Source organism: Aspergillus ambiguus, assembly GCF_047715705.1.
Source record: "Aspergillus ambiguus strain CBS 117.58 unplaced genomic scaffold BDV59scaffold_18, whole genome shotgun sequence".
NCBI lineage: Eukaryota > Fungi > Ascomycota > Eurotiomycetes > Eurotiales > Aspergillaceae > Aspergillus > Aspergillus ambiguus.
In genome coordinates this window covers 39,182-59,205 of record NW_027395531.1, presented here as the reverse complement: position 1 = coordinate 59,205, position 20,024 = coordinate 39,182, and the positions used below count along the sequence as shown (strand labels likewise).

Sequence of the window (20,024 nt, the reverse complement as noted above, 5' to 3'; positions counted from 1 at the left end):
TTTTTAGATCCTCCTGAGAGGGCTCCTCAGGACAGCTAGAGAAATCGAACAACTCGAAGACTGGCGATGGGAATTCCGTCAATGATGTCTACTGACTCCATCATCCGCACGAGCTTCCCCCAGTGGAGGATGATCACGGCCGGGAGTCTCCAATGAAGCGGTTTCCCCTCCATCCTGCATGGACGATCGGATGATGACGAGGGAGACGATGGTCCTGTCTGAATCAGACAGATACAATCATATTCAATAATCAACTAATCAATACTAATCATAATAAAATATCAAGAGAATAATTGACTAGAATCGAATAGCCTATACGATAGCATAATATTCTTACCTCCTCAGTCCTCTGGCTCTCAACTGTGGCTGATGGTCCCCACTGCTGACTAGTGTAATTTTCCCACTGTAACTGCAAACCACCAGGCGGGGGACACCTGGTAATTAATTCCCTCTTCTTTTTTTTTTTTTTAATCTTTTTTCCTGTCTTCATCTCTCATTTCGAACTCTTCCTCTTCCTCGAAACATCTTCAGCTTCTGGTTCCATTCCAACCTTCTAGGGGGTTTTCTACCCATCCGTCCGCTCCTCTTTCCCTCCCTCCTCTCGTCCTTCCCTTCCGTTGTCCAACTCCCGCGCGCCCTTTTTCGACGGGGGAGAGTCTTGTTGCTTGTTCGATCGGTCGCGACCCATCTAGCCCACGATGGACGGTGGCCAGACCACAACCAACACCGCCCCCTCGGGCAACTCCAGCGATTTTGTATGTTCGCCGCCTCTCCCATGCCACCTCCAAAGATTCATCGCTTCTCCTGCTGTTCCTCTCGTCTCTTTCTTCCGTGTCTATTCCCATCTCTTCTCATACTGACCATCATGTCTCCAGGTGCGAAAGCTCTACAAGTGAGTCTCTACCCCTCCCCTCGTCCCGTCGATCGCGTCCTGCACCCGCAGCTCCCCCATGACTTCCCCCCCCCAGACTAACCATTATGCCCCAGGATGCTGGAGGATCCCTCATATGCCGAAATCGTACGATGGGGTGATGAAGGAGACAGTTTCGTCGTCCTAGAGGTATCGACTCCCTGGCCACCCGCCTTCGCATCCCCTCGGCTGACCAGTCCGGCAGTGCGAGAAATTCACCAAGACGATCCTACCAAAACATTTCAAACACAGCAATTTCGCCAGCTTCGTGCGACAACTCAACAAGTATGACTTCCACAAAGTGAGACAAAACAACGAGGAGAATGGTCAGTCCCCGTACGGTCAGAATGTGAGTCTCCCTCCCCCGATCGCGCCACCCCTGAATCTTCTGACCCCCCGAATCCAGGCTTGGGAATTCAAGCACCCCGAGTTTCGCGCCAACAGCAAGGAATCCCTCGACAACATCCGTCGCAAGGCCCCCGCCCCTCGCAAACAGGCCCAGAACAACGATGACTCCGTCCCCACCCAGCAGATTGATCTGTTGAACCAGCAGGTCCTGGCGCAACAGCAACAGATCCAGCAGCTGCACGATCGCTACGCCCAATTGACCGTCGACCACCAGCTTATGCTGCAGGAGGTGATGAGAGTGCAGAAAACCGTCCTCAATCACGAAAATGTCATCCATCAGGTCATGACCTACCTCTTGTCCGTCGACGCCCGCCAGCGCCGCGACAGCAAGTCTGCCGCTCCCTTCCCCACCCAGGGTCAAGGGGGCTCGACCCTCAGCCCTTCCCAGGTGGCGTCGATGGATGACGAGCCGTCGTCTCCCTTACAGCATGCGTCCAAGCTCCTCAACGACATGAATGCGGAGATCCAGTTTAACATGACCAGCCTCGATACTCTGGGCGGCGCCCCGAAGACCGCCCCTGTGGTATCCACCCCGGCCCCGATGGACCCCGCCGCGCGAAACAGCATGGTGCGGCCTCCCACTGCTGCGGGTGGCCCTGCGAACCCGGCCCTCGTGTACCCCAAGGTGAATGGCGAGATCGAACCGGTGGTGTATCCCGTGGGCGCGACCAACGGAATTGACCCGATGTATGGCGACCATGTGAACAACGTCCCGTACCAGCTGCCCAAGCAGGAGGTCGACGATACTCGTCGCCAGTTCCCTGACAACCGCAAAAGAAGCGCCAACGTCGACCCGGGGTGGGTGCGCCCTCCGCGGATCTTGCTCGTGGAGGATGATGCTACCTGTCGCCAGATCGGTGGAAAATTTCTTTACTCTTTCGCCTGTGTTATTGATACTGCGGTATGCTTTGCTGATCGATTGAAGTATTGTGCTTCGAACTGACGTTGTGACAGTTCGATGGCTTGGAGGCCGTCAACAAAATACAAGAAGGCTCCAAATACGATCTGATCTTGATGGATATCATTATGCCAAATCTGGATGGTGTCTCTGCTTGTCATCTTATTCGCCAGTTCGACCGGACCCCCATCATTGCGATGACATCTAACATCCGAAGCGATGATATCCAGCTTTACTTCCAGCACGGTATGACATTGGTTCTTTCTTCCCGATAGGATGATCGCCCCTCTAACTGGCACGCAGGAATGGATGACGTTCTGCCCAAGCCGTTTACCCGCAAGAGTCTCCTCGACATGTTGGAGAAACACCTAGTTCACATGAAGTCCATCCCCTCCGGGATGGATGCGGCTCAACCGACTGCGGGCGTTACCATGGCGGCTCAGAGTTCGGCAGCCCAGTCAGTCAAAGAGGACAGCTCCCCTGGCCAGTCGCCGGCGACCTCGATGAATAACTGGCAATCTCCCGGGCAATTCCAGGGCATGTCGGCAGTTCCCGCCAATCTCCAGCAGGTTCCCACACAGTATGTGCCGGCCACGCCAGCTGCAGCTGCATACGCCGTGGATCAGAACGGCGTCCAGTATCCGACGGCTCCCCCAGTCGCGATGACCCCGGCGGCGCGGCCCCAACTTCGACGCCAGATGTCGGAGATGTCCACCGCCGCCGAAAACCCCAATCTTGCGAAGCGGCCGCGCGTGTATGCGCAGCCGATGGTCAACCCGGTGCAGGCACGCACGGGCTAGGCGTCAGCCTATCTTTTTTCTCTTCTTATTATTCTCTTTTCTGACGACTTTGCGGCATCCTGTACTCTCTTCTTTCCCGCCCCCACTGTAACCTCATCCCGATCGCCTGGTGACGAGTTTCATTTTTCCTTTCTCTTGTCTCTACTTAATGGTGTGCTATGTATCTACCGTACGATACCGTGGTCGTTTGGGCGGGTTCTTTGCGTGTGCAACACATCTCCGGCGTTTTGAATTGTTTGGTGAACTATATTGCATCCGTCTGCGATGGGGGTGTCTGGGACTGTGTTGTTCTGCCTAGTGGAAATGGTCGGCTGCGTGACTTCCATTGTGTCTGCTCTGATCTAGCACCTCTCTTTTTTTATTTTTTTCCCCCTCCTGTACGCATTACTCCCGAGCTCTGAGAATGGACGAGCCTACGAATCTTCCTCCGGTGCCCCTGTCTCCGTCTCCTGGCCCGACTCCTGTTGTGGAGCGGCGGGATAATGGTATTGTCATGCGTAGTATTGACGATTCGTGCATCAGTCCCAAGAGACACTCCACCGGACGAAAGACCACCCATGGGCCATCGGCGAGGGGCGCATCGACCGAGTGGATTGAACGCATCATCCATTGACGCCAGCGCGATAGACCAAGTCAGGTCGGCGTGAGGGGGAGATAAAAATAAGAATCTGATAAACATGGATGGGGGAGTGCGATACGAAAGCGCCTCTTGGGGTTCTAGACCGTGGATCAGGCTGTAAGGGATTCTTCTTCAGTCCAGGAGGGCCTGGGCCTTGTCCCGCGTTCTGGACTCTTCGCGGCTGGGAACTGTGGCGGTGCTGTCACGTGGTCGTATACATACCTCAGTACCTCTCTCAGGACCTGATCCTGGAGGTAAAGTACCCTATCCAGTGGATAGAATATTCAATACATATCTTGCCCCGCACACTGTCTGCATTTGTATATGTGCCATAGTCGATTTATATCATCCCCACCGGATCTAATCCATCCCCAACTTCCGTCGACGTTCGCCCACCAGTTAAAGCCCCGGTGGAATATCACAAGGTATAAAATTCTTGTACGGAAGTCTCAACACCTATCCAGTACGTCCCAACTTCAGCCGAGCTGTTGAATGTTGAGATCGTGATATGGTGGACATCCCATCACATCACGTGACATGAGGGGAATGACTCCGCCGCCGCATTGATTGTTGCTCGGCGGAGTTTTTGCGCGGGTACGCAGGTCACCGGAGCGGACTGCTTTTTTGACTCACCCAAGTTCCTCTACCGCCCGTCAGACTTCCAGTGAGTCGCTCCTCTGTCTCGGATTCCGCACAGAACTGAGTCTCGGCCTTTCTAGGAATGGGCCCGAAGAAAGGCGGCGGTGCCGCAAAACAGAAGGGAAATGCCACCGAGGAGGTAGAGGAGACGCTGCAGGCAGTCGTATGTTCCCATCCCCTGGAGTGCGCCTGGCACCATCGATACTGATCCTCGATATGACTAGGTCCTCGCAGACACCTTCGAAACGCGATTCGAGCCCTTCACGCTTGACCGGCCCCGGGTAGGCGCCCCGCCGATAGAGTTGAGTCGATACGCTGACCACCGCCGCACAGTGCCTCTTGCCCCTTGCCAACACCCCGCTGATCGAGTATACGCTCGAATTCCTCGCCAATGCCGGCGTCGAAGAGGTGTTCCTCTACGGCGGCGCCCACTCCGACCAGCTCGAGAAATACATCAAGTACGCTTCTGGCCGTGGGGACTGTGGAGGAGGCATACGCAGGCTGACTGGACATATAGTGCGTCGAAGTGGAGGGCCTCATCGTCCCCCTTCAAGCAATTGACGTTCCTGAAGTCGACCTCGACGTCCGTGGGTGACGTGATGCGGGACCTGGACGGGAAGCACCTCATCACGGGCGACTTCCTCGTCGTGAGCGGCGACGTGATCAGCAACCTGCCCATCGAAGGCGCGCTGACGGCGCACCGCGCGCGCCGCGAGGCGGACAAGAACGCCATCATGACGATGATCCTCCGCGAGGCCGGGCGCAACCACCGCACCAAGTCGTCGTCGGTGTCGCCGGTGTTCGTGGTGGACCCAACCAAGGACCGCTGCCTGCACTACGAAGAGATCGACCACCACTCGACGGAGTCGACGCGGCTGAACATCGACGCCGAGATCATGCTGTCGCACGCGGAGCTCGACATCCGCCAGGACCTGATCGACTGCAACATCGACATCTGCACGCCCGACGTGCTGAGCCTGTGGTCGGACAGCTTCGACTACCAGGCGCCCCGGAAGCAGTTCCTCTACGGCGTGCTCAAGGACTACGAGCTGAACGGCAAGACCATCCACACCCACATCATCCGGGACTGCTACGCCGCCCGCGTGCGCAACCTCAAGGCCTACGACGCCGTCAGCAAGGACATCGTCTCTCGCTGGACCTACCCGCTCTGCCCGGACACCAATCTCCTCCCGGGCCATTGCTACGAGCTCCGCAACGGAAATCGCTACCAGGAACAGGGCGTCACCCTGGCTCGGTCGTGCGTGATCGGCCGCCGCTCCGTGGTCGGACAGGGCACCAGCATCGGCGACCGGACAACCGTCAAGGACACGGTGCTCGGGCGGAACTGCAAGATCGGGAAGCACGTCACGCTGGAGGGCGCCTACGTGTGGGATGGCGCCGTGATCGGTGACGGCACGACGGTGCGCCAGGCCATCGTGGCGGATGAGGTGGTCGTCGGCCGGGACTGCTCGATTTCGCCCGGCGCGCTCCTCTCATACGGGGTGAAGATTGCCGATGGAATCACGGTGAGCGAAGGCAAGCGTATCGCGAATGCGTTCCGCGAGGAGGATGGGTGCGTGCCGGATACGGAACCGGAGGTAGTCGGCAAGGATGGCCAAGGGTACGAGTATGTGCCGTATGAAGACGACGAGGGTGAGGACGACACCGCGAGCAATGCGTCGTCGGGACTGGGTATTTTCCCCTATCCCCCTTTCCCCCGCTGTTTTTACATACCTAACCGGACATCTGCAGTGTACAACATGGCGCACCTTTCTCTATCGAATGAGTCTATCTCGACGTTGTCGTCGGATGTGTCCGACTTCGGGGGCACCCACAGCTTCGGCACGTCGGTGTCAGATGACGAGGATCAAGACCATTTCGTGCAGGACGCTGCGACGAGCGTGTTCGACAGCCTGCGGGATGGCGTCTCCTGCGATGTGGTCAACCTGGAACTGGTCAGTCTGCGCATGACGGCCAACGCGTCGGACCATGAAGTGCGACGGGCGGTGGTGTCGGCGTTCATGAAACGTACGCAGCAGCTGATGGAAGCGGGCCGGGCGGCGGGCGACGTGGTGAAGGAGATCTTCGGCAAGTATGCGGAGATCATTGAACGGGCGTTGTTCGACCGCGAGAGCAGCAAGAAGCCCGACCAGGTGGACCTGCTGCTTCTGCTGCAGCAGGACCTGGTGCACCGCAACCGGGGCGACACGGTGCTCTTGTTCGCGGCGAAGGAACTGTACGACCTGGAGATTCTCGAGGAAGAGGCGTACGAACAGTGGTGGGCGGATGAGCGGTCCAGCAACAGCGAGGAGATGCGCAAGGTCCGCAGTCAGACGCAGCAGTTTGTGGACTGGCTGGCGAACGCGGAGGAAGAGGAGAGCAGCGAAGAGGAGGAGGAGAGTGACGATGAGTAGGGTAGCGACTTTTCCAGCGTGGGAGACAAAAATAGAACGATTCTATACTTCACGATTCTATACTTCCCATAGGCGTCTTCCCAAAGAGGCAGTGCTGAGGCTCATTGGATTTCCCCACCGGGATTCCCCGTGACGTCCGCAGTTGCACCCAGAACGCCCCTCTTTTTTCCCTTTCGGCTCGATAAGCTCAGGTCGCCTCCTGCGGACTCCAACTGCACTTTTCCCTCCTCCTTCACTCCTTCATTCCTACTCGTCTTCACCCATTCATTCGCTTCTCTCCCTCCCTACCGTCCCGTCCTCTCCCATCCTTCACCACGCCGCCGCTCACGAGAAAGCGAAAGGCGGCCGAGGCGGCCATTGCAGACCAAGAGTCCGCCACCAAGACTCCCGTCGCCCGCTCCCCAGCCGCCACCGGGATCTCTTCGTCTACCTCCGTCGCCGTCGACCCCCCCATCTCCCACTCACCGGCCGATTCCCCCGTGTGTTCTCTTCCCGCGGGAAACCAGGTGCCTGATTTGGTCACTCCGGCCTCCACCAGCATGGAGTCGGACGAGGATTTCATGAGCGTGGGGTCGAGCCCCGATGACTTCTTGGATCAAGGAAGTGACGACGAGAGCTTGGGCGAGGGTGCGTGTTCCCTTATGGGGGAGACTCCGGATGGGCCCTGCTGACCAGACCTCCCTAGATTTCGGCGATGACTTCGACGGTGGGTTCTCCAAGGACAAAGATATCATCGCCACATCGCGAAAACCCTACGAGGTCGACTTCAAAGTCCTCAGCCCGGAGGATATCGAGCGCGAACAGAACCAGCAGATCAACGAAGTCTCGTCCGTCCTCAGTCTCCCTCCCGAATCGGCGGCCATCCTCCTGCGCTTCGGCCGATGGAACCGCGAGAAACTCATCGAATCCTACATGGACCACCCGGAGGAGACGTTAGAGGAGGCCGGTCTCGGCACCAACTTCCAGGGCACCCCAAAAACAGAGAAGGTCCCCGGGTTCGTGTGCGATATCTGCTGCGAGGACGGCGATGACCTCGAGACCTACGCGATGCGCTGCGGCCATCGCTTCTGCGTCGACTGCTACCGACACTACCTGGCCCAGAAGATCCGCGGGGAAGGCGAGGCCGCCCGGATAGAATGTCCCGGGGAAGGCTGTCATATGATTGTGGATTCGAAGTCGCTGAGTCTGCTGGTGGCGCCGGATTTGAAAGATCGGTAGGTGTCAAACCGCTTGATATATACGGGAGGGGAAAGGGGTCCTCATGCTAATTGCTACAGATATCACACGCTTCTTACGAGAACTTACGTCGACGACATGGAGAACCTCAAGTGGTGCCCGGCGCCGAACTGCGAATACGCGGTGGACTGTCCGGTCAAGCAGCGCGACCTGCGGCGGATCGTGCCGACGGTGCAGTGCATGTGTCGGCACTTCTTTTGCTTCGGATGCACGCTGAACGACCACCAGCCGGCACCGTGCACGCTGGTGAAGATGTGGCTGAAGAAATGCGAGGACGACTCGGAGACGGCCAACTGGATCTCGGCCAACACGAAGGAATGCCCGCGGTGCCACTCGACGATCGAGAAGAACGGCGGGTGCAACCACATGACGTGCCGGAAGTGCAAGCACGAGTTCTGCTGGATGTGCATGGGCCTGTGGTCGGAGCACGGCACCAGCTGGTACAACTGCAACCGGTACGAGGAGAAGTCCGGGTCGGAGGCGCGCAGCGCGCAGGCGCGGTCGCGGGCATCGCTGGAGCGGTACCTGCACTACTACAACCGGTACGCCAACCACGAGCAGTCGGCCAAGCTGGACAAGGACCTGTACCTGAAGACGGAGAAGAAGATGACGAGCCTGCAGTCGCAGTCGGGGCTGTCGTGGATCGAGGTGCAGTTCCTGGACACGGCGTCGCAGGCGCTGCAGCAGTGCCGGCAGACGCTGAAGTGGACGTACGCGTTTGCGTACTACCTGGCGCGGAACAACCTGACGGAGATCTTCGAGGACAACCAGAAGGACCTGGAGCTGGCGGTGGAGAATCTGAGCGAGATGTTCGAGAAGCCGGTGCCGGAGCTGGCGAACCTCAAGGTGGACATTTTGGATAAGACGGCTTACTGTCAGAAACGCCGGGTGATTCTGCTAAGCGACACGGCGGAGAATTTGAAAAATGGTAGGTTTTGTCTTTTTGCTGAGGAAGCTGTTGACGTTCTGGCGGATTGGAGCTAACTACGTCCAGGCGAGTGGACCTTCAATGTGGAATGGTAAATCTAGACATGATACATAGAGGGAGGCCGATGGGACCCGACATTGCTGGTGGTTTTCTTCTACTCGGCTTTCTACTCGGACCGGGTGGACGACATGATGTGCATGATTCTAGCGTATATGATTCAATCAATATTCCGTGTAGGCAACGACTTCCGGGGAGCAGATGGATGATATTAGGTAAAAGGGAGCCGCCGAAGTGCCGAACTGCGGAGGAAGAGAATTTTCTTATCAGATTGATTGATCTGCTGGGCCGCTTCTCCGAGGAATCAGATGCTGCATGGGCCGTTCGGACTGGGATGGTCGTCGGACGGACAAATCGATGTCACAGCTTCTCTCCCTCTAGGGATATGGTAGACACTCCATGGGAGTCCAGGCGTATCCTCCTTGAGTATAGAAGTATAGAAGGATCGAAGGATACTGGGTGGACGGTCCTGATATTGTTGCTGAAGTCCGTCATCGGAAGGATGACTCAGCGCCTTACCTAAGCCGGGGTTTATACAGCGTCCAAAGAACCAAAACCACCACGATCTCTCGACATCGGATCTCCAGGGATTTCTATCATCCAGAGTCTGTCCGGCGAACGACGTCCAGAGACGATCAAACCGAGCCAGAGAGGGAAAAACGGAAAAAGTCAGCGCGCTCGAACCCACCCGTTCTCTCTCTCCGAGGATCTCCTCCCATTCCGACCAAGAAATTATCCCCAGTATTTTTTCTCTTCCTCCTCGCTCTCGCTCTTTCTCTCTCCTTTCTCCCTCACGCTTCTCTTCTCCCCCGGACTCTCTCTCTCTTCGTCTTCTTTCCCCCTTTTCGGGCCTCTCCCCTTCTCTCCACCCTCGGTTGTCTGCATTTTTATTCGTGACGTCCCGTGGGTCAACCGGTTTCTGCTTGTTGTCGCCGAGGCTTCACCACCCTTCTTCACCACACCTCCACCAAGAAGCTCTTCCACCCCCAACAAGCCATTGACGACTCGTCCACGCCTCCGCTCTCCCTCCCTTTTCCCTCGCCGCTTCGCCTTCCTCTTCCCTTCTCCCCTTTCCCTCCTTTTTGGCGGCCACGGCTGCGTCCGAGAGCTCCGACAGCTCCATGGCGGTTCCCGAGCAGGTTCCCGGGGAAGAATTCGAGTATGTCCTGGCCGACCCTTCGTTGAGATTTCTCCCATGGCCACTTCGCCCACCACGCTGGACCTCATCCCCGGTGATGGGCGCATGGTTGGCCGGTTTGACGGCTTCATCTGCCTCGGGGGAATGCGCTCCGGCATCCCCACGATTGCTCGTCCATGTCCAGCACTGTCCGCTGACCACCACGCCTGTTTAGTTATGAAGCCCTCCCCTCCAACTATGGCCTCGGCCGGAACATGTTGGCCGGTGCCTTCGCCGGTATCGCGGTATGTTCTGCGGAGCCCACCACCAGACCGTCGCCCTCCGCCGAGAAGACCCCCCGATAATGGACGGTGACTGACTGATCGCAAAGGAACACGCTGTCATGTATCCGGTGGATTTATTAAAGGTAATACTCCATTTTCCATTTCCTCCGTGCACCTCTGCCGTCCTCGTTTCGACGGCGCAGAGTTCTGCGGCCCTGACAACTCACTGACGGTGGATCCTCCTCGGCATTAGACTCGCATGCAAATCTTGCACCCCACAACCGGTGGTCTCTACACGGGCCTTACCAACGCCTTTTCCACAATTTACCGTATTGAAGGCTGGCGGACGCTATGGAAGGGCGTGTCGAGTGTGATTGTTGGCGCTGGTGAGATACCTCCCTCGTCGGTGTGAGAGACGCCGACTGATGTCAGCTAGGTCCCGCCCACGCCGTCTACTTCGGGACGTACGAGGTCGTGAAGGATCTCGCGGGCGGAAATGTCGATGATGGTCACCACCCCTTTGCGGCCGGTACGTTATTACCTCTTATGCCCATATCCCGGTGGGGGAGTTCGAGATGACTGACAAGCGAGCCAGCGCTGAGTGGCGCTTCTGCGACCATCGCCAGTGATGCCCTGATGAACCCGTTTGATGGTGAGTACTCGGCGACCTCGAAAGCGTTTTTCTGGTCAATAGTTTCCCCCCGCTGACTCCCCCCAGTGATCAAGCAGCGCATGCAGGTTCATGGCTCCGTACACAAGACCCTTCTCCAGTGTGCGCGGTCGGTCTACAAGACCGAAGGTCTCCAGGCGTTCTACGTCTCCTACCCCACCACCCTGTGCATGACAGTCCCCTTCACCGCGACGCAGTTTGTCGCCTACGAGTCGATCTCCAAGGTCATGAACCCGTCGCAGGATTACGACCCCTTCACGCACTGCATTGCCGGTGGTCTGGCGGGCGCGGTGGCTGCAGGCATTACCACGCCACTGGACGTGGTCAAGACGCTGCTGCAGACCCGCGGTCTGGCGCAGAACGAGGAGATCCGATCGGCCAAGGGGCTGTTCAATGCGGCGGCCATCATCAAGCGGCAATTCGGCTGGAGCGGCTTCCTGCGCGGCGCCCGTCCCCGCATTATCTCGACCATGCCCAGCACGGCCATTTGCTGGTGAGGATACCCTCCGCGAAGACGACGAGCACCCTTCCCACTAACGGATCTCAGGACGTCCTACGAAATGGCCAAGGCGTATTTCAAGCGCCAGGTCGATTAACCTTCTCTTCTGGTGGTTTCGACTAGCCCGATCGCATTAATTCCACTCACTGATGGCTTTCTGCCTTCCACCGAGGCTTCCGCGATGGAGAACCAAAACAAGTCCGAGGGTTAAAAAAAAAAAAGACACAAAAATTGGAGGGGGAAAAAACGAATAGACAGTTATGTACGGCATTAGAGGAAAAATCCACTCGGCCTCCACCTCGCACTGGGCAGAACCACCAACTCCCAGGCACAGTGGGGATTCCGTCGCCCCCCCGGCGTGGCTTCAGTGGCGGCGTCCCTGACTTCTTTCTGGGTCTTCGTTTCTGCCTTTGCCCTATGTCTCGGAAGGCAAGCGACGGTCCGAGACAAGTGCTCGACTGCTTTTGATATCCTCTCGGTCGGTGAACACGGTGCATTTTTGGGATCGGGGGAAGAGACCCCGATTGTGTTATATTCTCTCTACGGATTGTCTGGAGAGGTCTTTTTTGGCGTTGGCAATTTTGGGATTGGATTCCTTTGACTGTATTGATAGAGGGATAATATACTTATTCGACGATATATATACGCATGCCTGCCTACACTCTGGTACATCCATGATGTGTAGATTTGCCATCTCGTGGGTCTCCAAGACGCCCATCCAAAAGCCACCACCAACGACGTGACGTCGATTCCGCCGGAACCATCCACACTTTCACACTCACTCTCACTCTCTTCACCACTTCTCTTCTTCCACTTCCCCGTCGTTTCGCCTTCGTTCTGCCTGCTCCCCTCCTTCGGTTGCTGCTCCCCTGCCTTCCCCCTCCCCTCTCCTTCTCTCCCGTTCCCAGTGTGCATGGACAGGCTGGTCCCGTCCATCGCCGTGAAACAATGCGCCCCAAGCCCGCGTCTTCCTTGCAGAAGACCTACGACGATTGTTACCTGATGTGTTCCACCGCCGTCTATTTCGAAGGCCAGGTCCGTGCCGGATCGAACCCACCCGCAAGGATCGCCCGCTAACTTTCCCCAGAACAATGAAGACGAAGCCTTGAAGTCGTGGCGATCCGCCCTGGAGACCATCTACTATCACAATGCATATCGCGTGCCCTCCAAGTACAACCCCCGTAACGAGACCGAGAGGGCGCTCCAGGAATCCATCCGCCAGCTGGAACTCCAATGCCGCGAGCGGGTCGATCTCCTCGAGGCCTTGCGCGAGAGTCGCAAGGATTCCCTGGGGAAGTCGCCCCCGCCCGCCGCCGCCGCGCCGAGTAGTACCACCACGCCCGGCTGGATCGCTGACGGAACCGTCCCCGCGGTGGGATACACCGATCTGTCCAAACCCCCCTCGATCCCCGGTCGTCCCCCTCCCTCCGCCGCGGCCGAGTCGTCTGCCACCGCCGCCGATGCCTCCAGTCGCCCCGGCCTCCGCCAGAGACACTCTTCCTCCGCCAAGATCAGCGAGCGCGCCTCCAGTCCCGAGGGTCTCAAGATGATGCCCTCCACCCTGCGGTCGACCGACCTCAAGAAATCCAAGAAGAAGGTCAGCCCCCGGCGCAAGGAGCTGCGGCCGGCCGCAGCCTCTCAGGCCGCCGGTCTCGCCTGGGGCAGCATTTACCGCTCGTCCTCGTCCGACAAGACCGCCAGCGATGCCGCCCTGGCGTCCTCGCGGCATACCGCCGCCGCCGACCCCAGTTTCCGCAAGCCCTCCTCGATGGGCCCGCGGTCCAAGTCCGGCGACGCCATCTCCAGAACCCTGCCCCCGGCCACAGATGACCTCCGCACTGGACGGAAACCCCGGCCGCCAGGCCAGCCGGCGACGGCGCGGGCGCCCCCGACCATTATTACCCCCCGCAGCCCCGCGCGCCCGCCACCACCACCAGCCGCGCCATCGTCTCCTCGGCCCTCCGTGAAGCCCAAGCCCGTCGCGCTACGATCCTCGCCACAGACACCAAAGGGCGGCGGCCCCGATCGGTCAACGACCCCGCAGGCGCCAGCGCCAGCGCCATCCACCAGCACACGCCCGCGCCGCATCACCCCCGCCTCGGCGGAAGGAGACAACACGCTGAACCACGGCGTCAACCGCCTTGCCGTATCGACGGGCAGCCTGGACCGGCGAGGCCCCCTCAAACGCACTATCACGCCGCCGTCCAGCGACCCGGAGTCGATCGGGCCGCGGTCGACGACGGAAGACGACGAGGACAACGATGTCGACGGGGCGGCGGACGGCGACGACGAAGGCGAAGAAGACGCGATCATGAACGTCATGAACAAGCTCCCCAAGGGGGTGGACGCGGCGGCGGCGCGGCAGATCCTCAACGACATCGTGGTGCGCGGCGACGAGGTCTACTGGGACGACGTGGCGGGCCTGGAGGCGGCCAAGAAGGCGCTCAAAGAAGCCGTGGTGTACCCGTTCCTCCGGCCGGACCTGTTCTCGGGGCTGCGCGAGCCTGCGCGCGGCATGCTCCTCTTCGGGCCCCCCGGCACGGGCAAGACGATGCTGGCGCGCGCCGTCGCCACCGAGTCCAAGTCGACCTTCTTCTCAGTGTCCGCGTCGACGCTGACCTCCAAGTGGCACGGCGAGAGCGAGAAGCTCGTCCGCGCCCTCTTCGGCCTCGCCAAGGCCCTCGCCCCCTCCATCATCTTCGTCGACGAGATCGACTCCCTCCTCTCCGCCCGCTCCTCCGGCTCCGAGAACGAGGCCTCCCGTCGCTCCAAGACCGAGTTCCTCATCCAGTGGTCCGACCTGCAGCGCGCCGCCGCCGGCCGCGACCCCCGCCGCGCCTCCTCCTCCTCCTCCTCCTCCCGCGGTGACCCCAGCCGTGTCCTCGTCCTCGCCGCCACCAACATGCCCTGGGACATCGACGAGGCCGCCCGCCGCCGCTTCGTCCGCCGCCAGTACATCCCGCTGCCCGAGCCGCACGTGCGCGAGCAGCAGCTCCGCCGCCTCCTCAGCCACCAGAACCACGAGCTCACCGACGCCGATATCAACGCCCTGGTCCAGGTGACGGAGGGTGAGTCTTTCTGTCTCCTTTTGTAGAATGCTTAGTATGAGCTGACACCAATGAATGAACGATAGGCTTCTCCGGCTCGGACATCACCGCGCTTGCCAAAGACGCCGCCATGGGCCCCCTCCGCAACCTGGGCGAGGCCCTGCTACACACGCCCATGGACCAGATCCGCGCCATCCGGTTCGGCGACTTCCAGGCCAGTCTGGTGTCGATCCGGCCCAGTGTGAGTAGCGAGGGATTGCGCGAGTACGAGGATTGGGCGCGACAGTTCGGCGAAAGGGGCGGCTGAAACGATTCGTGTGCTCCATCCACTCGGGTCTGTCTTGGACTTTGTACCTTACATCAGGTTGTTTCTTTTTTTTTTGTTGTTGTGTTTTCGCTCGTCTGTATTTGTATCTTATGGCTGGCGAATGGGTATGGACGGACAGGAATAAAGCCGTATCTATCAGGTACCGTATTATCTAGGTACTACTCGCGGACGCTCTCCGGACAGGTCAATTATCTATCATATCCTACAACACGGAGATCGGATATAGTACTAGTAGATAGGGATAAATAAATCAGGAGCAAAGGTATATCACTCAAACAACGCACGGGAGGGAAACGTCATGCAGATAAAGGAAGGAAACGGAGGATACGGGAGAAAGGAAAAGGAGAGTAGTAAAAAGAGAGAGAGAGAGAGAGAGAGAGAGAGAGAGAGAGAGAGAGAGAGAGAGAGAGAAGAAAGAGATACACAGAGCAAATTCCCTACTCAATGCATAACACCCCAACCCAAACATCACAAAGGAAAACGAAAAAAAGCAAAAGACAAGGAAAAAGCCAGGAATCTTTGTCTAGTCTTGACAAAGTAGACTCGGCTCGATCTACAGATCGATCAAACTGCCCCCGGCTTGCGGTTGCTGCTGTTGGTAGCCCGGTTGACCGGCGCCCCAAGGGTTGTTGTTTGACACGAAGCCTGTCTGCTGGGGCACGAACTGCTGCTGCTGCTGACGTTGCTGCTGGCTGAAGAACGGGTTGTTGCCCGTGTGCGTGGCCCGTAACCGGTCCAACCCCTGACCCGCGGAGTTGACAAAGGTGCCTGGAGCCGTGTGCTGCGCCGGGATGCGCAGGTCGCCGACATTGCCGAAGGTGTCCTGCCCTTCGCCGGTGGCGAGCAGCTGGTTGAGGCGCTGGTGGTGCGGGTCGCTCATCTGCGGCGGGGTGCTTGTGGAGGGCCCCGGCGCCGACGGCGGCGGCTGGTAGTTTGCAATCGGGTTGCTGGATGTCGCGGTGAACTGCGTGGTGGCGCGCTCCTCGGCGAGCGTGTTCAACGATGGAGGTCCAGTCGTCGCGGGCCGGGGTTGCTGGAACTGCTGTCGGGCCGCGAACGGGTTGTTGGAGCCCGTGGGCATGGGTTTCAGGGCATCGGCCGAGGGCTGTGGGCTGGGGGTGTTGGTCCATGGGTTGTTGGTGCCGGCCGTGGGGAAGTTCTCCTGGGACTGTGGCGGCGGCTGCTGGAGGGGCTGTCCGTACATGTCGGTGCCGTATGGGTTATTCGTGCTGAAGGCCGTGTGTTGCGGCTGGAGGGCCGCCTGGGGCTGGAGGAAGTTGTTGTTCGGCTGCTGGCTGTAGGGGTTCTGGTCAAAGGCGGACGGGCCAAAGCCATTGGTGTACCCGTTGGGCACCCCGGTGGCCTGGGACTGGAACCCAGTCGGCTGGGCATACTGGTTGTTGAGGTATCCGGTGGTGAGAGGCTGTTGGGGGTTGATCGGGTTGCCGAACCAGTCGACGGCGCTCTGCTGCTGGTATCCCTGGTTGTAGCCGGTGGCCTGCGCGGGGGCGGGCTGGACGGGGGTATCGTCGAAGAGCGACTGGGCGTTGCTTTCCTCGAGCTCGCGCTTGCGCAGTTCCTCCTCTTCCTTGCTCAGCTTAATGGCCTTGGCCAGGTCCTCGTCGTCTTCTCCGGCCATAGCCTGCTTGGCCCGTCGCTTCCGCTCTTCTTCGGCTTCGGCCTTGCTGGCTTCGATGGCGAGGCGATATTCGGCGTCATCGTCGTCGTTGCGACGGCGCTCTCGGCGGCGGGGCGGCGGCTCACTTCCATAACCGGGGTAGTCGTCCAAGCCACTGACGCGGGATTTCCACAGCTTGCGATCGGAGCGTTCACTGCGCATTCGGTCTTCGTCCATGATCAGGGCGGTAAGTTCCTTGGCGGCGACGCGGACTGCCATTCGAATTAGTTTTCAGCCCAGAAGAATTGAAGCCGTCTTGTTCGGAGGGAAGCCGTACCGTTCTGACCGACATCGCGACCGTCTTCGTCGACGTACTGAAACTCGCGCAGGGTCTTGATGATGTAGACATTCTTACGGGCCCAGGTGACGGCGAGTTCGGAGCCTTCGTGGAGGCAGTAATCGAGAACCTTGAGGGATTTGAGCACATGGCGCCAGTTCTTGCCCTTGTCGTTCAGACGCTTGTCGAGCATATCCATGATCTCGTAGAAATCGGTGGGACTGCTGAAGGTCAAGGCGGCAATCTCGGCCATTTCGGTGCCGGTTGGGCCCCAAGGGTCATTGCTGGTGGCTGTGGCGGCACAGAGGACGGGTTAGCGATATGGAGGATAAGCCAAGGACCATCCGACCGGCGACCGAGGAGGCGGACGAGGGGAAGGAAGACAGGCCGCCAATGGATTCGGCGACGGAGAGGACAGGGAGACGGAGGCGAAGACGTACCATTTCGCACCTTGACCTGGACGGAGGAGTACCCCTTGGTGACATTTTTCACGCTGCGCACGACCTTGGACATGGTGACGGCGGTTGGAAGAGGACACGATCGACGTCACCCGGATAAAAAGGACGGATGGAGTCGGAGGGGTACTGGAACATCCACCGGGGAGAAAACACGAGGGGAGGAGTAAGGAGGAACCAGCCGGTGGTTTTGCTCCTAATCGAGAGAGGACGGAGAGGGAGAGAGAAAGAGGGAGAAGGGAGGGAGAAGTAGGTTAGCTCAGGGTGAGCAGGAGAAGGAGAAGGGTTGGTGGCGGTGGTGAGTTTAGTCAGGTACGGTACGGTAACGGGAATGTCAGAAGGCGAAGAGACAGAGGGGATGAGGGCGAGGCGAACGAGAGGAGGGGAAGGGAGAACGAGAGAGAAGGGTGGAGATGAGAGGGCAGAGAAGGGAAGAGACGAAGAGAAGAAGATGAGAAGATGAAGTTGGGAAGTTGAAGTTGAGAGAAGAAGAAGTTGACGTTGGTGGTGGCCGCCGGTGATTGGACGAGGGCCTCGCTGACGACGCTCTTGATTTGTATACCTTCAACTCCGGCGATTCTGGATCTTCTCTCTACATCGACTCCTCCTGGCAGCCCGAATCGGATAATTTTATGATTACACTCTTTTGATCTTGCTCGTAAGCCCTTTCGCCATCATCCAAATCCCAAAACCACGTAATTACCGTCATGCAATGAACAAAAAGAAAATAGGGGAAAGAAAGAATCACAGTAAAGGACTCGCTACCTCTCCTCCATGCTCAAATACTTCGCCTCTGCCCCCTTAATACAAGCAATGTTGGCTCCCAGCTTGTTCAACGTCTCCACATACTCATCGTACGGGTCCGAGTCGAACACAATGCCGCCTCCCGCCTGGAGGTACGCCACCCCGTTCTTCACCATCATCGTCCGCAGAGCAATGCACGTGTCCATGGCTCCCGGATGTTCCGTCCGGCCATCCACGCTGGCGATGTTGTAGCCGAAGTAGCCCACGGCGCCGGCATACACCCCTCGCTTCTCCCCCTCCAGCTCCGCGATCAGCTGCATGGCACGCACCTTGGGGGCCCCGGACACCGTCCCCGCGGGGAAGATCGACCGGAAGGCGTCGAACCGCGTCTTCTCCGGCCGTAAGATGCCCGACACCTGGGACACCAGGTGTTGCACGTGCGAGAACTTCTCCACCACCATGAGTCGGTCGACCTGCGTGGTGAGCGGGTCACACACGCGGTTGACGTCGTTGCGTGCCAGGTCGACCAGCATAACATGCTCGGCGCGGTCCTTGAGACTGCCCCGGAGCTCCGCCGCGAGGGCCTCGTCCTCCTCGGGCGTCTTGCCCCGCTTCACCGTCCCCGCGATGGGATGCGTGATGATCCGGCCCTTCTCCTCCTTGGCGAGCAGCTCCGGGCTGGCTCCGACTAGCTGGAAGTCGTCGCAGTCGATGTAGAACAGGTACGGGGACGGATTGACGGTGCGCAGGTGGCGGAAGAGGTTGAACGGATGCAGCGACGTCGGGCGCGACAACCGCTGCGACGGCACCGTCTGGAAGATATCGCCCTTCCCGATGTGCTCCTTCAGTCGCGTCACATGTCGTTCGTAGCCCTCGCGCCCAATGTTGGAGGTGTATTCCTGGTTCGGCTTAATCGGACCCTGCGGCGGCACCGCATACTCCGGGCGAAGCAGCTGCGCAATGGTCTGTCGGATGGTCTCCTCGCCCTTCTGGTATTCCGCCTGGAGCTCCGAGTCCGTCGCGGGGATGGGGACATAGGTGACGATCTTGACAACCTGGAAGAAATGGTCGAAGGCGATGATGGTGTCAAACAGCATGAAGAGGGATTCGGGGATCTGAAGCACATCCTTCATCGGCCGAGCCGTCTTGGGCTCAAAGTACCGCACACAATCGTAGCCGACATATCCGATGGCACCGCCGGTGAGGGGGGGCAGGGTCAAGCCGGGGACGGTCGCAACGCGGTGTTTGCCCAGTTCCTTCTCCAAGAGTGGGAGAGGATCGCACTCGGGACCATGGCCGGGACCGGTCTTGAGAACGTGACGCGGATCTGGGGGGAAGGATTCGGCGTTAGACCAGGACTCGCTGGGTGGGCGATATGACACATACCGGCTCCGACGAAACTATATCTCCCGATGGTCTCTGTCGTGGCGGCGCTCTCGTAAAGGAACGACAGTTTGGACCTAGGGGGTGAAGAGACAAGCGTCAGCCCAGATGCATTCGGAGACGTCAAGGGTGCATATGACCTGTCACATCGGGGGGGGAACTCACTTCTCGGCGATCTTCAGATAGGCCAACGTGGGAGTCAGCAGATCGGCGGGGATGGAGGCGGTTAGAGGGAGGAGATTGGGAGGATAGGAGGCGTTTCGGGACTGAGCGACCACATCGTGGGCCGTCTCGAGGGACGGCACAATGGTGATCTTGGACATTGGCGTTAGTCTAGACGGGGCGAGAGAGGAATTGGGGGAAAGGGAGAAGAGGAAGAGGGGAGAGATATACAGGAGGCGCCATGAGAAAAAGTGGCCGTCGTGGCTGACTAAGGCAGGGCTCGAGTGATCACAGCCAGACGAACAGTCGCACTGGACCTTCTTCATTCCTCCCTCCATGAGAGCAACCTCCCTCTTATATACTCCCCTATCCTCTATCCAGGGCAAACATTCCCAAGACATCTGTCCGCCTACTTCCTTCTCCTGCAGCAGCCACGAACCAGCCTATCCCTCGCGTCTCCCTGCCGGGGGG

The 20,024-nt window shown here is 58.9% G+C and overlaps 7 protein-coding genes across 7 annotated transcripts; 5 read left to right on the top strand and 2 right to left on the bottom strand.

The window, feature by feature from the left end:
- Positions 1-310: 310 nt before the first annotated feature.
- skn7 (putative stress response transcription factor SrrA/Skn7) lies at positions 311-3,195 on the top strand. Its single transcript, XM_073696279.1, has 6 exons — positions 311-892; positions 988-1,060; positions 1,116-1,259; positions 1,317-2,219; positions 2,273-2,462; positions 2,520-3,195. Exons 2-6 carry the CDS (start codon positions 989-991, stop codon positions 3,014-3,016), a joined length of 1,806 nt encoding a protein of 601 aa, XP_073547376.1. The 5' UTR covers positions 311-892; position 988; the 3' UTR covers positions 3,017-3,195.
- A 1,047-nt stretch (positions 3,196-4,242) lies between these two features.
- On the top strand, positions 4,243-6,758 carry BDV59DRAFT_37308 (translation initiation factor eIF2B catalytic subunit epsilon). Its single transcript, XM_073696280.1, has 5 exons — positions 4,243-4,437; positions 4,499-4,555; positions 4,608-4,732; positions 4,792-5,966; positions 6,027-6,758. The coding sequence occupies exons 1-5, from the start codon at positions 4,357-4,359 to the stop codon at positions 6,686-6,688; spliced, it is 2,100 nt and encodes a 699-aa protein (XP_073547375.1). The 5' UTR covers positions 4,243-4,356; the 3' UTR covers positions 6,689-6,758.
- BDV59DRAFT_179300 (RING finger protein) lies at positions 6,707-9,478 on the top strand. The gene is made up of 4 exons (XM_073689891.1): positions 6,707-7,315; positions 7,374-7,902; positions 7,966-8,852; positions 8,919-9,478. Exons 1-4 carry the CDS (start codon positions 7,228-7,230, stop codon positions 8,945-8,947), a joined length of 1,533 nt encoding a protein of 510 aa, XP_073547374.1. The 5' UTR covers positions 6,707-7,227; the 3' UTR covers positions 8,948-9,478.
- On the top strand, positions 9,479-12,136 carry mrsA (putative mitochondrial carrier protein). Its single transcript, XM_073689890.1, has 8 exons — positions 9,479-10,068; positions 10,262-10,331; positions 10,418-10,453; positions 10,564-10,696; positions 10,747-10,839; positions 10,906-10,962; positions 11,029-11,473; positions 11,528-12,136. Exons 1-8 carry the CDS (start codon positions 10,031-10,033, stop codon positions 11,574-11,576), a joined length of 921 nt encoding a protein of 306 aa, XP_073547373.1. The 5' UTR covers positions 9,479-10,030; the 3' UTR covers positions 11,577-12,136.
- Positions 12,137-12,427: 291 nt separating this feature from the next.
- On the top strand, positions 12,428-14,833 carry BDV59DRAFT_202364 (putative AAA family ATPase; the record flags this gene model as incomplete). The annotated part of the gene is made up of 3 exons (XM_073694020.1): positions 12,428-12,514; positions 12,567-14,547; positions 14,613-14,833. The coding sequence occupies 3 exons, from the start codon at positions 12,428-12,430 to the stop codon at positions 14,831-14,833; spliced, it is 2,289 nt and encodes a 762-aa protein (XP_073547372.1).
- Positions 14,834-15,401: 568 nt separating this feature from the next.
- On the bottom strand, positions 15,402-17,673 carry BDV59DRAFT_37168 (epsin). The gene is made up of 3 exons (XM_073696277.1): positions 17,250-17,673; positions 16,810-17,100; positions 15,402-16,744 (listed from the first exon to the last, which is right to left on the bottom strand). The coding sequence occupies exons 1-3, from the start codon at positions 17,320-17,322 to the stop codon at positions 15,408-15,410; spliced, it is 1,701 nt and encodes a 566-aa protein (XP_073547371.1). The 5' UTR covers positions 17,323-17,673; the 3' UTR covers positions 15,402-15,407.
- Positions 17,674-17,729: 56 nt separating this feature from the next.
- Positions 17,730-20,008, bottom strand: trpE (anthranilate synthase TRP2). Its single transcript, XM_073696276.1, has 4 exons — positions 19,785-20,008; positions 19,557-19,705; positions 19,395-19,468; positions 17,730-19,335 (listed from the first exon to the last, which is right to left on the bottom strand). Exons 1-4 carry the CDS (start codon positions 19,794-19,796, stop codon positions 18,026-18,028), a joined length of 1,545 nt encoding a protein of 514 aa, XP_073547370.1. The 5' UTR covers positions 19,797-20,008; the 3' UTR covers positions 17,730-18,025.
- Between the last annotated feature and the right edge of the window lie 16 nt (positions 20,009-20,024).

What these genes read in the sequence shown, in the direction of transcription:
- mrsA (XM_073689890.1), top strand. Translation starts at nt 10,031, where the DNA reads ATGGCGGTTCCCGAGCAGGTTCCCGGGGAAGAATTCGA. An exon ending in GTGCCTTCGCCGGTATCGCG is followed by an intron (nt 10,332 to 10,417) that starts GTATGTTCTGCG and finishes CTGATCGCAAAG; the next exon opens with GAACACGCTGTCATGTATCC. An exon ending in CCCAGCACGGCCATTTGCTG is followed by an intron (nt 11,474 to 11,527) that starts GTGAGGATACCC and finishes AACGGATCTCAG; the next exon opens with GACGTCCTACGAAATGGCCA.
- trpE (XM_073696276.1), bottom strand. An exon ending in TATCTGAAGATCGCCGAGAA is followed by an intron (nt 19,469 to 19,556) that starts GTGAGTTCCCCC and finishes TTCACCCCCTAG; the next exon opens with GTCCAAACTGTCGTTCCTTT. An exon ending in ATATAGTTTCGTCGGAGCCG is followed by an intron (nt 19,336 to 19,394) that starts GTATGTGTCATA and finishes CCTTCCCCCCAG; the next exon opens with ATCCGCGTCACGTTCTCAAG.
- BDV59DRAFT_37168 (XM_073696277.1), bottom strand. Translation starts at nt 17,322, where the DNA reads ATGTCCAAGGTCGTGCGCAGCGTGAAAAATGTCACCAAGGGGTACTCC. An exon ending in CCAGGTCAAGGTGCGAAATG is followed by an intron (nt 17,101 to 17,249) that starts GTACGTCTTCGC and finishes GTGCCGCCACAG; the next exon opens with CCACCAGCAATGACCCTTGG. An exon ending in TCGCGATGTCGGTCAGAACG is followed by an intron (nt 16,745 to 16,809) that starts GTACGGCTTCCC and finishes TTCGAATGGCAG; the next exon opens with TCCGCGTCGCCGCCAAGGAA.
- skn7 (XM_073696279.1), top strand. Translation starts at nt 989, where the DNA reads ATGCTGGAGGATCCCTCATATGCCGAAATCGTACGATGGGGTGATGAA. An exon ending in AGTCCCCGTACGGTCAGAAT is followed by an intron (nt 1,260 to 1,316) that starts GTGAGTCTCCCT and finishes CCCCGAATCCAG; the next exon opens with GCTTGGGAATTCAAGCACCC. An exon ending in CCAGCTTTACTTCCAGCACG is followed by an intron (nt 2,463 to 2,519) that starts GTATGACATTGG and finishes ACTGGCACGCAG; the next exon opens with GAATGGATGACGTTCTGCCC.
- BDV59DRAFT_179300 (XM_073689891.1), top strand. Translation starts at nt 7,228, where the DNA reads ATGGAGTCGGACGAGGATTTCATGAGCGTGGGGTCGAGCCCCGATGAC. An exon ending in CGACGAGAGCTTGGGCGAGG is followed by an intron (nt 7,316 to 7,373) that starts GTGCGTGTTCCC and finishes AGACCTCCCTAG; the next exon opens with ATTTCGGCGATGACTTCGAC. An exon ending in GGCGGAGAATTTGAAAAATG is followed by an intron (nt 8,853 to 8,918) that starts GTAGGTTTTGTC and finishes AACTACGTCCAG; the next exon opens with GCGAGTGGACCTTCAATGTG.
- BDV59DRAFT_37308 (XM_073696280.1), top strand. Translation starts at nt 4,357, where the DNA reads ATGGGCCCGAAGAAAGGCGGCGGTGCCGCAAAACAGAAGGGAAATGCC. An exon ending in TCACGCTTGACCGGCCCCGG is followed by an intron (nt 4,556 to 4,607) that starts GTAGGCGCCCCG and finishes ACCGCCGCACAG; the next exon opens with TGCCTCTTGCCCCTTGCCAA. An exon ending in CAATGCGTCGTCGGGACTGG is followed by an intron (nt 5,967 to 6,026) that starts GTATTTTCCCCT and finishes GGACATCTGCAG; the next exon opens with TGTACAACATGGCGCACCTT.